The sequence below is a fragment of the Xyrauchen texanus genome, chromosome 19, assembly GCF_025860055.1.
Source record: "Xyrauchen texanus isolate HMW12.3.18 chromosome 19, RBS_HiC_50CHRs, whole genome shotgun sequence".
NCBI classification, from domain to species: Eukaryota; Metazoa; Chordata; class Actinopteri; order Cypriniformes; family Catostomidae; genus Xyrauchen; species Xyrauchen texanus.
Genome location: NC_068294.1, coordinates 25,642,223 through 25,656,138, shown reverse-complemented (window position 1 = coordinate 25,656,138; position 13,916 = coordinate 25,642,223). Strand labels below are relative to the sequence as shown.

General features: G+C 40.3%; 2 protein-coding genes across 3 annotated transcripts; both read left to right on the top strand.

Annotated features, from left to right (window-relative positions):
• The first annotated feature begins 1,050 nt into the window (after positions 1-1,050).
• LOC127660162 (protein Wnt-8a) lies at positions 1,051-3,836 on the top strand. 2 transcript variants are annotated; one of them, XM_052150265.1, is made up of 7 exons: positions 1,051-1,092; positions 1,554-1,555; positions 2,301-2,334; positions 2,474-2,612; positions 2,785-2,910; positions 2,995-3,137; positions 3,270-3,836. In XM_052150265.1, the coding sequence occupies exons 3-7, from the start codon at positions 2,320-2,322 to the stop codon at positions 3,834-3,836; spliced, it is 990 nt and encodes a 329-aa protein (XP_052006225.1). In that variant the 5' UTR covers positions 1,051-1,092; positions 1,554-1,555; positions 2,301-2,319. The 2 variants fall into 2 exon arrangements, with proteins under 2 accessions (XP_052006225.1, XP_052006224.1); XM_052150264.1 differs by lacking the exons at positions 1,051-1,092; positions 1,554-1,555 and adding an exon at positions 2,129-2,199.
• Positions 3,837-4,610: 774 nt separating this feature from the next.
• LOC127660158 (protein Wnt-8a) lies at positions 4,611-6,654 on the top strand. The gene is made up of 6 exons (XM_052150258.1): positions 4,611-4,675; positions 4,773-4,806; positions 5,000-5,138; positions 5,261-5,386; positions 5,861-6,003; positions 6,100-6,654. Exons 1-6 carry the CDS (start codon positions 4,611-4,613, stop codon positions 6,652-6,654), a joined length of 1,062 nt encoding a protein of 353 aa, XP_052006218.1.
• The last annotated feature ends 7,262 nt before the right edge of the window (positions 6,655-13,916 follow it).

The window sequence follows — 13,916 nt, the reverse complement described above, 5'->3', positions numbered from 1 at the left end:
TTTTGGTCGATATATTTAGTCGATTTGGCTTATGTGATGTTTTATTTGTTTCTGAGTATAACTTAGTCAAAGAACAAGGCAAAAAGACTTAACAACATAGACTGAGCTTCACCTGAACCTCTCTGAGTGAGTCGTCAAAATGGATCATCTGTGCAGCAACGTGAGCCGTGTTTTCTGATGAGTAGCCTACAAGATGATGTGCTTAGGCTATAGTCACTGTTTTAATGCATATATTTCCGATTATCCCACAACCATTATTTTTGTCACTGCTTTAAGCAATGCGTCATTGCCCTCCGTGTTTGTTGATCAAATTAAAAAATACTGAAATGTCGGCATCATATAGCGTTTCTGGCTAATTTAGGTTAGGTCTGTGCGCATTTAAGACTGTTAATGTTGGTTTGTTTTGTGGCAAATAGGTGTGGGAATTTAGGTTTCAGGCACCTTGTATAGGCCTACTTGATGATGCCGATGTCCAATTAGTGGGGATTATCCTCACTTGAGCGTCCCTCCATTGTCTTCTAGCTAGCAGCACTGTTTAAACCATTATCCGACAATCAAATAATGTTGTTTTGAATAGGGATTTTGAGTGGCTAACGATTTGATTCGAAGATGTCAGTACGTAGTTTCAACCATTAATCTATCCACACGCAGAAGTATATGAAATCACATCTCCATAAAGAGAATGAATGAATCGCAAAACATCGAAAGTGCATTGATTAAATATAATCGATCTCATGATTATTATACCTTTGTTTACACTGAGCCATGTAAGAGCTGATAATATACTCGCGAAAAATAAATACATTTGTGAATTTATCTTATCTGTTTTTAATTTGCGTTAAATGACACGATTGCATTGTTTGAACTCAAAAGTAAACGCATGTTATAAAAACTACTGTCATGTGATTAGCCTATACAATTTGAACGATTAGTGTCTCCTTTGCAAAATCCTACTTTTTGGAAAGCATATTGAACCAGCACATTTTTATTTGGCAGTGAATTGGCACATTATTCAAATTATTCCTTAGACACTTAAATTCGTAAATACGCTTCATTTTAATATTATTATCAGAACTGAAAACATACTGCAGGGTAATATTTGTGAAATGATGTTCTGTTGACGTGTATCGGACTACTACATTTCCAGACAATTTTCACACCAAAGCTGTTCCCATGGGATCAGCTGGACTTCTATTAACACCACTGTGTCAGAGGCGAAGACGTGTTACATATTATTTGCATGGCCCTTAGCGGACGGAGCCGACTGATTTTATGGCTTTTTGTAAACAATGTAGAGCAGCCCCTTACATTACAGTGTCATTTCCCCGTGAAAAAAAATTTCTCAAAACGTGAAAGGTCAAGACTCATAAAAAGAAAATCAGTAAAAGAAGCTAAGCGAAATGAACAATTATGTAAGCTGTAAAAATACTTTGTAGTTAAGACTGCAAGTAAACATTTGGGTAGTATAGAATAGGCTAGTATTATTTCTAAATCTCCAAACTCCTAATTTAAAAACGATTTAGAAGCTAAATAAATAAATAATACATGTCCAGTGGTAAGCCTGCCTGTCCAATGCGCAATCAACAATCAATATTGTCGGAATACTCTACAGGACACCTTCAGACAAGTCTTAATGAATGCATATTAGATGAACAATTTGATGAACAGTCAAACTCAAATTGCCAGACAAATCTACAAATTGCAGCACGTCATATGTGCAAATAAATAGGCCTAATCTTGAACGGTTCCACGATGATGATAATAATAATAAAAATACAAATATATGTAATAATAATAGTCCTAATAATAAAGTTGCCATAAGAACGTACTAAATAAGCCCTCATGGGGAACGAAAGAATGGCTGAAGGGATTAGTGAAAAGTGTTAATGCTTTGAAGTGCAGTTAAGCCCGCACAATTCCAGTGACCTCCTCGACGTCTTTTCACAGCGAATTGTCAAAGGTTTGGGAGATCACTGTCACTCAAAGTTGGCGACAGGTATAAATGCCGTGCTCGTTCAAACACTTAGTCAATTGTCTCTGTCTCTTCCTGGGTATCCATCTCAAAATTTGTGTCTTGGAATTTCCACAAGAAGGAAACATCGGAGAATCAGGGGTCGCACACGCAGCTATGAACCCTTGCCAGCTTTTTGCATCTTTGTTGATGTCTATATGCTATCACATACTGTCGACAACAGCATGGTACAGTTATTTTACAGTACATTCAAAATATGTTAAAATATTTAATTATCAATTATTTTTGAATTGACGTTCATTTATCTGTTCTCCTTTTTTCCCTATAGGTCGGTGAATAACTTCTTGATGACAGGACCCAAGGTAATTCATGCATTGACATATTTTGACTATTTAAGTTCGTTCATTTTATATATGTTCTAGGATATATTGTATAATTAGCCTTATGAAAATGTGCGAATGTAATAAGTAATAGTACTTTCTCGTCGTTTACATTCAATAGGCTTACCTTACATACACAAGCAGTGTGCAAGCAGGCGCACAGGGTGGTATTGAAGAGTGCAAACATCAGTTTGAATGGGACAGGTGGAACTGCCCGGAAAGCGCACTGCAGTTATCCACACATAACGGTCTGCGAAGTGGTAAGCACAGTTATTCGTTCAGCTAAACAGAATATTATAAGTTATATATGATAATCTATTTAGGCTTAATATGTATTTATATTATGCAATCATTTGCAATTTGTTGCAGCTGTACACTAAAATTGTTAAATATGACCAAACTTCTTCTTATAATGTATTTTTATTATTTAAGCCACCAGAGAGACATCTTTTGTACGTGCCATAAGTGCTGCAGGAGTTATGTACACTTTGACGAAGAACTGCAGCATGGGGGACTTTGAAAACTGTGGCTGTGATGACTCCAAGATAGGCAAACTGGGTAAGACATTAAAAAAAAATAGCTCACAATTAACTGACGTGCTCAGATAAAAGCAGTGCTTACATTTATGTTTTGTTTTTAAAGGTGGCCGTGGTTGGGTTTGGGGAGGCTGCAGTGACAATGTTGACTTTGGAGAAAGAATCGCCAAGCTGTTTGTGGATGCGCTGGAAAATGGTCATGACTCTCGCGCTGCGGTCAACCTGCACAACAACGAGGCTGGTCGACTTGTCAGTATTATTTTTTACCTCTCATTTTAATATTGATTGTGTGTTTTTCGGGATTCTCTGAGTAAAACGAAATTTGGTTTTGGTGACGCGTTGCCTACATATGGTGACCATATATTTAAATTATTATTCCAGGCTGTCAAGGCAACACTCAAAAGGACCTGCAAGTGCCACGGTGTGTCTGGAAGCTGCAGTATTCAGACATGCTGGATGCAACTGGCCGACTTCAGGGATATCGGCAGCTATCTGAAAATCAAGCATGATCAGGCAAAGAAGCTCGAGATGGACAAAATACGCATGAGGGCAGGCAACAGTGCAGACAGTCGTGGCGCAATCACGGACACGTTCAGCACAGTTGCGCGCACAGAACTCGTTTATATGGAAGATTCTCCAGACTACTGTGTGAAAAACCTCAGCATGGGACTGCATGGAACAGAAGGAAGGGAATGCCTTCAAAGCGGGAAGAATCTTTCTCAGTGGGAGAAAAGAAGCTGCAGGAGGCTCTGCCACGAATGTGGCCTGAAAGTTGAAGAGAGGAGGATAGAGACTATGAGCAGCTGCAACTGCAAATTCCTCTGGTGTTGCACTGTCAAATGCGACACATGTACGCAGACTGTGACCAAGTATTTTTGCGCAAAAAGGAATAGAAACCGTCGGCCACAACACAATTCACGCAGAAGACACCATATGCGTAATAAATGATAAAATCATATTTGCAAATATATTCATTTGTATATTTCCAATGTATATATATTTTTACATAAGATTTTAAGATATGCAGTTTTTTCACTTAGGCTATATTATTCTGCACATTGCTATCAGGAACAATGCCAATTCAAATTCCTAATCAAAAGGGTTTCCTCGTTCCCACTGTCAAAATGATTGATCACATACTTCTAAATTCACATATGCCTAAATGTATTATCTGCACTTTTTCGTTCTGGACACTATCACAGATTTAGTTGCTTACAAATACGTTGAAAGAGTCATTTGAATTCTCCCAGATCACTTGACGGTGTGTATTTCACAAGGGCTTGAAGTGTTATGTTGTTTTATGGAACTCATTTAATGCAATTATTTTTAAACTATCACATTCTGTATTTTATAATTTTTTCCTGGGAAGCACATTAAATATTTTAAACAAAATTACAGTCTCCTAGTCACTAACTTTATTGCGCAGTTTGATAACTAAATGCAGGTTCAAATGTTTCTTGGTGAACAAATGGCGTAAAACCTCCACGACCCTGTCTGCAGAAAGAGAATAAACTGGTGCGTATTGATATCCTTTGAAGTTCATTGGAGGCGTTTCCTTGACATAACGAGGCTGTGGACCAATAGTTGGACGAGAATCCTGTAACAAATGGTCTTCTGCCCTTTGGCCCCCGATGGAGTGAGTATAAATTACATCACGGGACATCACTTTCTTGAATCAGTGCATTGCCTACTTTATCAGTGAATCTTAAAACAACAATAACAATGGCTTGCTTTTTTATTTGCTTATTTTTATTTATTTGCGACAAAGCTCTCCATGGACATACATGGTAGGGCGCATTAGTAAATTACTATCAGTTGTTTTAATGGAAATCATAATTGCTTTTGTTAAAGCAAAACTTATTTTGTCTTTCTATTTTCTTCCAGGGCAATGAACAACTTGCTGGTGACTGGACCCAAGGTAAGCTTCAGAAAGACTTATGGAAAACGACACATTTTTGTGAAAATGCTTCATGTCAATGACCATGACATAAAATGCGCCACCTGGTTATGTGGTGGTTTTACAAGTTTTAATTTTGTGGAAAATGTAAACATTTTTAGATTACGAAAAGTGCCTATAGATCAAAATCCTGAGAGCTTCTCACTGTCTTTAGGCGTATCTCACCTATGCAAGAAGTGTACAGGTCGGTGCACAGAGCGGGATACAGGAGTGCAAACATCAGTTCGCATGGGACAGGTGGAACTGCCCGGACAGCGCGCTGCAGCTTTCAACTAATAAAGGATTTAGAAGTGGTAAGATCTGTTCGGAAATGTGAGATTTGTCTTTAAAAATACATTTAAACTAATAGAAAAATTAAAATAAAAAAATAAAATTGAATATGAAGCTGATTTAGCTATATTGTTTGTTTCTATAGCAACGAGAGAGACGTCATTTGTACACGCAATAAGCGCAGCCGGTGTTATGTACACCTTAACCAGAAACTGCAGTCTGGGAGATCTGGACAACTGTGGATGTGACAGTTCAAGGAACGGCAAAATCGGTAAGTAAATTATTGGTGGGTTCATACAGGAGCTCTTTTTTGATTGACAAATGTGCTTCATGTGGTAGTAGCTAACATCCAGTGTTGACTTTATACGCAGACATACGCCATATGCCCACCTATTTCTTTTTGCGTATGCCCACCTAGAAATTAGTGGGCATATGTATCAGTAACATATCAAAATATACATTGGAATCGGTATATAACATCTATATTCACTGGTTGCATTCAATTAAAATGTTTTATTTAACATCAACACAAGTACATTAGGTCACACAAACAAAACTCAATTTAAGGGTTATGTTAAGTAGAAATAGCTCCATAAATGCTTGTTGCCACTTTTTTATGGCGTACTGCAATCCTGTTAACGTATTATGTTAACCTCGCAATTGCAATACATTATGTAGTTTGTCGCATTCAAAACAGTTGTGGTGCATTGAATTAAAATGTTCAAATCTATCATGCATTATTCAGGTGGGCGTGGTTGGCTTTGGGGAGGATGTAGCGACAACGTGGAGTTTGGAGAGATAATTTCAAAACAATATGTGGATGCGCTCGAGACTGGACAAGACTCACGAGCTGCAGTTAATCTTCACAATAATGAAGCTGGACGTTTGGTAAATTGAGTTAAACAATGCTACTTAACAGTAAATATGCCTACGCATAGCTAAGATTTAATGTTGCCTGTGAATTAACGTTAAATTGTGTTCTAGGCTGTAAAGGCGACCATGAAGAGGATCTGTAGGTGCCATGGCATGTCAGAAAGTTGCTCGATGCAAACGTGCTGGATGCAACTATCTGATTTCCGTGAGATTGGTAATTACTTGAAAATGAAGCACGACCAGGCTCACAAACTTGAACTTAACAAGAGACGCATGCGTGCGGGTAACAGCGCAGACAACCGCGTGGCCATGGCAGACGCTTTCAGCACCATCGCCCGGACAGAGCTCCTATATCTGGAGGATTCACCGGATTATTGCACCAAGAACACGAGCCTTGGGTTTCCGGGAACAGAGGGTAGAGAGTGCGTGCAACACGGAGAAACTCTCAGTCAGTGGGAACGGCGCAGCTGCCGCAGATTGTGCTATGAGTGCGGTTTGCGTGTGGAGGAGAGGCGCACGGAGGTAATGAGCAGTTGCAAATGCAAGTTCCATTGGTGTTGCACGGTAAAGTGCGAGAACTGCTCTCAGGTAACAGTGAAACATGTTTGTGCTCAGAGACAAGTCAGCCACGGTCACCAAAGACGCAGACCTCGAGGACCAAAATAAAACTATTTTACCTAAGAAGATTACCGTCACCTGCACTTGTTTTTATTCTTAATATATGTACAAATGTAATTATATATTAAACTATTATAATAAAGTGAAATGGTTTGTTGTCTATTTAAATTATAATTTTTATTATTATTCTATTAATTTAAATTAAAATATTAAAGTATCTACCCTTGAAAGAAAGGTTGGGGGTCTCAATTAGTAATGCAGTAAAGGGTGTTTATTTAATGAATACTGGTTTGAAAGGATTAACTTCGTGTCACACTCGGCACATCGCCATAGGCGCCTCTATTGCCTTAACACTGGCGCACTTTGATATGCGGACTGTCCGGGCTGTGTTTGACAAAAGTGTAGACAAAACACGTAGTAAACATGCCAATGTTGGAAGGTGTTTGTCATGTTAATCTGCGATGTTGGTGTACATAATCACACCTGCGGAAGTCACTGCAATGCATGTAAATAAATCAAAGGGAAGGATCTCAATTGCATTATTAGTCATGTTACGAGGCAGAGTAAGACATTTAAATTGTAAAACCTGTCTGGTATTTCATCGTGTCAAAATTAAGACAGTATGTTTTACACCATTTAATATTATGGCCTAATCATGACATTTGTTATTTTAACATACTTAATCAACAGATTCCCCCCTTAGTTTGGCTATTAGTTGATGCATAGTCAATTTGCTCAGTGGGACATGCCATAAATCTGCCAAACTGTCTGGCTTGATGAATGATGGGATATTGGCTCCAGTGGGGGTCTGGCTCAGAGGACAGGGGGGAGATATATATTCAGAATATAAGGTTACTTTATTTACTTCCCTTTGTTACTGGCAAGCTAGTGGACTAAATGTTTTGACAATGGGGAGGGGGAAAACAATTGTCTATGTCTTCCACATAGGGCATTTTCATGTCTCAGTGGTTGATTATTGTTAAAACTAACAGATTTTTTAATTTGTTTTATTTTGGTATGTAAAGGTCACAATAAGACTGACTTGGAAACTTTATCAGGCCATCATTATTTATTTTTGGTACTTTTCAAATGCCTTGCATAGATTTTAAAGTTTTATTCTTGACTCAGACTTTAAATATTAATCTATGAAAATCCATAATAAAAATACAAATTATTACATGTTTAAAACTATGATAATCTAAACAAAGAGTGAAATAAATATAAACCATTTAAATGTTTATTGAGTTAAAATTATTTCTAACGATTAGTTTAAAATGATGACTGTCGGGGGGCCTGGGTAGCTCAGCAAGTAAAGACGCTGACTACCATACGTGGAGTCGCAGAGATCGAATCCAGGGTGTGCTGAGCCCGGTTGCTGGGGTGGGTAGAGTCACATTGGATGAGCCACCTGAAGGTTGCTATAATATAGCATGGTGAGTTGTGCGTGGATGCCGCGGAGAATAGCATGAAGCCTCCACATGCGCTATGTCTCCGCTGTAACGTGCTCAATAAGCCACGTCATAAGATGTGCGGACTGACTGTCTCGACCCGGAGGTAACTGAGATTCATCCTCCGCCACCCAGATTTAGGCGAATTCGATGCCACCACAAGGACCTAGAGCGCATTGGGAATTGGGCATGCCAAATTGGGGAGAAAAAAAATTATTATTGTGATACAGTTGTGCCGTCATTACAAACAATTCTGCCCCTAATAAAATTTGTTTTTCAAAAGTTAGTCTACTTATAATCAAGCTGACAAAGGTGTTAGTTAAGAGCATGTTTGAGATAAAATATGAGAAAAGTGATGTTGGTATTTTCACTTCTGAGCAGAATATTTGTATTGGGCATCATTTCCAATGAAGCTGTAATTTTGCCAAATTAAGCAAAAAGAGTAAAAATTTAATGATACATAAAATGTTTGCTCTAAAATTAGCTTTAGCAAGCCAAAGGCATTGGCTATTTTATTTCAAATAAAATTTCCAAAACAGAATTATTTTAAACGAGATACAACATTATATCAAACACAGATACAAAATTTGAGATGAGGTGAAAATTACACTGTGGTGGGAATTTGAATGACTTTCAGAAATAACATCAAAAATACATAAATCTCCTGTTATGCATGTATATATATATACTGTTGGACATTGTTAGTAGACAAATTAAACTAGTGAGAGTCCGAACTATGTTTTAAAGAGACTTTAATTTTCAGTGCCTGAAGTATATGAAACAACCAAACATGAACAGAATACTATCATTCTTATCAATTTAAAATAACAAATACTACACAGCTTCTAAACATTTTAAACATTTGTGTATTGTACATCGACTTTAATTATTATCAATATTCCTTAAATGTGGTTTTCAAAGTGAAAATATCAAGAAATAATATAATTTTATACAAAGAACTCCAATCAATAGACAATTAATTTGTTCAATATTTCCTCACTATAAAATGCCTATTTGCCTTTTCAGCATGACATGTTTTTTTCCCCAGGCCACCCTGCTGATCTCAGATGAATAAGAAACAAAGTGGCCATCTCCTCAAATACAGTATGTTGTTGTCATCTCAGCCATGACCCCCATTCCCATCCCTTACTTGTCTCGTATTTTACTGACCTTTCATATGGAAAGAATCAGGTTGTAATCTCAGTGTAGTCCTTTAGTTTACCCACTTCAAAACCCCAGCACTAACAGTGATCCCAGTCTGTCCACTCCACAAAAGACCTATTTCCTTTTAGCCTAAAGGATTGAATTTGCGCATGACAAAGACCAGGAATGCCCTGTTTCTTCATCAATGACATACTCTCCATCTTGCTAAGTATTGACTTGCAGACTTATTTGTGATGAGTTGGACTGGCACTAGTTTCTAGGTTTTTAAGTTGAAATCATAGAATTTTTATAATTTTATATTTGATAATATTGTTTACATGATCAAGTCTAATAGTTACATCTATGTCTGTGAAATAGCTAAGCTCTTTATGTTGTTAAATCCAGCATTAAACCAGAATCTAGAAATTGACCAATAAGACCACAACAATAATTTGTTTGACCACAATGATTATATGGTTGAATATATACAGTATATATAGTGGTGTGATCATTAAGATATCTTTAACACCTAAAACCTCCTACAAAAGTAACAAAAGTACCTTCTGCCTTTTAGAGGCTAAAATGCAAGGCGGCAGCCCTAAGCAAAGCCCCCTATAGGGAAGTACTTCACTATGGCAGTCCTGTTGGCTGATGAGTGCCTTCACATCTTTCACTTCGGTGTTTGACTGCATGCTGTTCTGATCCCAAAGGCAAGGCAATTTATTTATGAAGCACATTTAAAAACAACAAGTAGTTAACCAATGTGCTGTACATGATTAAAACAAGTACATAACAACAAACATAAAAAAACACTACTAAAATCAACATAATACACAACATGTCTCCAATCATGGTTTAGTTAAAAGCCTGGGAGAAACGATGGGGTTTTACCAAGATTTAAAAGACACCAGTGTAGGAGCTGTTCTAATGTGCATAGGCAAACTATTCCAGAGCTTCGGGGCCACCACTGCAAAGGTGGGGTCACCCCTCAGCTGGTCATCCCAAAAGTGATGTTTCCTTTCTTTGTGTTTGGGAAATGCTATGCATTATAAGTTATAAGGCCCCAGGAATTTGTTGATCTACAATGATGAAATGCATGGCCCTATCTGTATTTTAAATTTGTAATTGGTGAAATAATATTATTATAAATGTATACACTTAATTTATTTGTGGCCATGGCCTACTTGTGTGTTAATGCTGGTGTTTTTGATGCAGCTGAAATATAATATGTATTGTTTTGTTACCCTTGCTGTGCATCTAACCTATGTTTGCAACCAATATGCCTATGACTAAACAGGCACAATAGGCTTAATATGTCTCTTCCACTCTCATGTAAGTTAAAGAACCAAATGTAATGTGCAAATAAATACTGTCTAAGTCATGCTATCTGAGCATGTAAGCTCACACTTTCATGAATTTGGTGCCACTGGCACTTGTTCTATTCAAAGTAACAGGAAACAGAGAGCTGAGAGCCTGACATAAAGCATTGTCAACATTGCAACTAGTCATTCACGCCTAATATGACTCTGATCTATGAAAAAAGGCCAATGAGAAGTTGGCAGACAGTATTTGCATACCCCGCCCCCAGACATACGGGTATAAAGGCGAGGAAATACGTCAAGTTCATTCAGAAATTTTCTTCGGAGCTGATGGTCGTGTATGCAGTCAGCTGCGAGTTACACACCCGTTCGTGTTCCTCTGACGCTGCCTGCTGTTGGATCTCCGGTGCATTACAGCGGCTTTCTCCTTCTCTGCACGGCAGTGCAGTTTGCCCCTGGGCGCTTCGACAGCGCAGTTAAAACTGTTATTTTCTATAAAAGAGCAAATACACAGCTGGTGTTGAACATCCTTTTCAGGACGCGTCTTTTTAAAGACGTGTTTCCGCCTCTGTGTAGTTTCGGTTGGTCATAAAATCTGCCTTGCGTGCCTGGGCTGCGATTACACGCAGGCAGTGTTTTATGAATGGTCTACGTTCTCAGTGCGAGAACGTAGCCATGACAGCATTGCGGTCGCGGCTTTCTTTTGTCATGAGAGAAAGCCACTTCAGCCGCCCCCCGCGCCTCGCCTCCTTCCTACAGGATTGGGGCAGGTGCCGCGGGCGATGAAGGCGATTTGGCGACAATGAACGGGCTCTGTTCGCCGGGTAAATCCCATAGAACCACCCGCCTCCCCGGCACACTTGCTGGCCTCTGTCCGAGCTCGGGATGAGCGATTTCTTTCCAATGGTTTATTTTCTCAGTGCGAGAACATAGCCGTGGAAGCATTGCGGTCACAGCTTTCTTTTGTCATGAGAGAAAGCCACTTCAGCCGCCCCACGCGCCTCCTTGCCTGACGGGCTCCGTCATTGCTTGCTTCCATCCGAGCTCGGAATGAGTGCGGCCGCTTCGCGGCCAGTCTGCTGGTCCCTTGAGCTCCCGGAGTTGGATGACGACATCGCCGCTGCATCGGAGAGCGTTACAGCGGCGTCTGATGCTGATGACTCATCCGCGGGCATGTGCGCCACTCACAGCCGCGCCCCACCCGGTTCCTTTCTTCCCGGACGTGCATGACGAGTTGAGTAAGCCGTAAAGGGCACCTTTTACTGCCCGAAATTGGCTTCCTCGCTCCTCCACTCTCACTACCCTCGAAAGTGGAGCGGTCCCAGACTGCTTCCGCCCTTTATGCCACGGCCCCTCCTGCAACCAACACCAGGCCAAGGCACTTCAATGTCCCCCCCTTTTTTGCGGGTCCGAGCACGCTCAACAAGGAGTGTTGCGTCCTCTTGGGCACCGGCCAGGGGCACCTCCCTAGCAGACATATGTAGAGCAGCAGGTTGGGCAACACTTAATACCCTTGTGAGATTTTTTTCAATCTCAGGGTTAAGTCAGTATCGCTCCTGTGTTTTTTCAGGTCTGAGCCGGTAGAACTCGGTAACACGCTGAAGGACTGGCCGGGTGGATTGCTTGCACCTAGCGCCCTTTCCCTTGGCCGATCCCTGGATGATTCCTCCCTAGACCTTGTGGGTCTGCAGTTCAGCGGAGGAACTCGCCGACCCAATCCACTGTGGGTACTTAATCTACCCTGTACTGGAATAGGTGCTCCACAGGGCAGGACTCCTACGTGGACTCCCCCTGTGTGTATTATCCGCGGTACGGTCCCCTTACAAAAGTGGACCTGCGTCTCCCTTAGGCAGTCCCAGCTGCCCTCTGGTCGCAGTGTTGTAGCAACTCCTCCCTCCTTGAGGCTGGATCTACCACTGCGCCACTTTCCACATGTCGCCTAAAAACCCATGTGATGTATTCACCACTCTTACCTCCCCTGCTGGGCAGGTGTGGTCTTTTCCCCCTGAAAGAATAGGAAACTGGGTAAGACCCCCTTCCCTTGATGCGTGTAAGGCCCCGGCCGTATCTTGCTCTATGCGGAGAAACATAGAGAGAAAAGAGGCCCAGCCAGGCTCGGCCCATTCCCAGGTTGGCAAGCGTCACCTTGTTCCCCTGTCTAGGGTAACCAGAAGGATTCTGACGACTTTTTTGGGGCATTGGGGAAGGGCACATGCAGTCTGACACAGCTGGTTGCCTTTGCACGTGAAATACCTGCCCACTCCTGTGTCAGCAGAACACGTACACAGCTCAGCGCATGGTGTGATTTAAATTGGATTCCTAGTGTCGCTTCTTCGACACAACGTCGAGAGAGTGACAGACGGGGAACGTCTAGGTTACGGATGTAAACTCCGTTCCCTGATGGAGGGAACGAGACTTTGTGTCCTCCCGGCCACTGTAGTGGCCGGACCATTTCCGGCTCCTCAGAAAAATCCTGAATGATCTCGATATAATTCCTCGCCTTTATACCCATATGTCCGGGGGCGGGGTATGCAAATACTGTCTGCCAACTTCTCATTGGCCTTTTTTCATAGATCAGAGGCATATTCGGCGCTCAAGAGAGACCCCTAGTGTCGCTTCTCCGACACAACGTCTCGTTCCCTCCGTCAGGGAACGGAGGTTACATCCGTAACCTAGACGGTTTATGTGTTGGTTTGTGAAACAGTTTAATAAAAGAATAATATGAAAGAAAAACATAAATTAAGATGACTTTAATAGTTCAATTTATTATGTTATTATAACAAAACCAGGCCTGTATAGGATAAATTATCTGCCCGATTGAATGCATCTGAGCCCAACTCAACTTTTGATCTTATCTTGGCAAGCATTCAAATGCTTTTGTATGTGTATGTTTTTCAGGTTTCATTTATGAAACAACATTCGCCATCAATAAGTATATGTCCTGCAATGTACAGTCATGTGATCAGTAAACTATTTTGTATATTTGGTGTAGCTGACACAAAATACTTTTAAGAAGTTGGCATGTCCTGTGGCATGTATTTCATCGAAAACTTTTTAAATGGCATTTAAAAAAATATAGATTTTTCATAAGTAGACATACACCTTTTATGACCACATAGAACCTGAAATACTACATGGAAAACAGGCACCGATCTTGTGGGTGGTCGGGTGCTCGAGCATTCACGGGAAGGGCCGAGCATCCACGGAAAAGCACAAGATATCCCCCATTTATTTTCTTCATAGGCATTTAAAGAAATGGCCCCCATTTATTTTCTTCATAGGCATTTAAAGAAATATATTTAATATTTTTCAGCCTTGACACAAACCAGAAAGCTCTATGATATGACATTAAACCATTTCATTTGAAGCGAATCATTTTCATAAATGCTTTTCAGTCAGT

Excerpts from the sequence above, each read along its gene's own strand:
- LOC127660162 (XM_052150264.1), top strand. The coding sequence starts at position 2,129 with ATGAACCCTTGCCAGCTTTTTGCATCTTTGTTGATGTCTATATGCTAT. Across the intron at positions 2,200-2,300 it reads ATACTGTCGACAACAGCATG|GTCGGTGAATAACTTCTTGA; the intron begins GTACAGTTATTT and ends TTTTCCCTATAG. Across the intron at positions 3,138-3,269 it reads ACAACGAGGCTGGTCGACTT|GCTGTCAAGGCAACACTCAA; the intron begins GTCAGTATTATT and ends TTATTATTCCAG.
- LOC127660158 (XM_052150258.1), top strand. The coding sequence starts at position 4,611 with ATGGCTTGCTTTTTTATTTGCTTATTTTTATTTATTTGCGACAAAGCT. Across the intron at positions 4,807-4,999 it reads TGCTGGTGACTGGACCCAAG|GCGTATCTCACCTATGCAAG; the intron begins GTAAGCTTCAGA and ends CACTGTCTTTAG. Across the intron at positions 5,387-5,860 it reads TTCAAGGAACGGCAAAATCG|GTGGGCGTGGTTGGCTTTGG; the intron begins GTAAGTAAATTA and ends TGCATTATTCAG.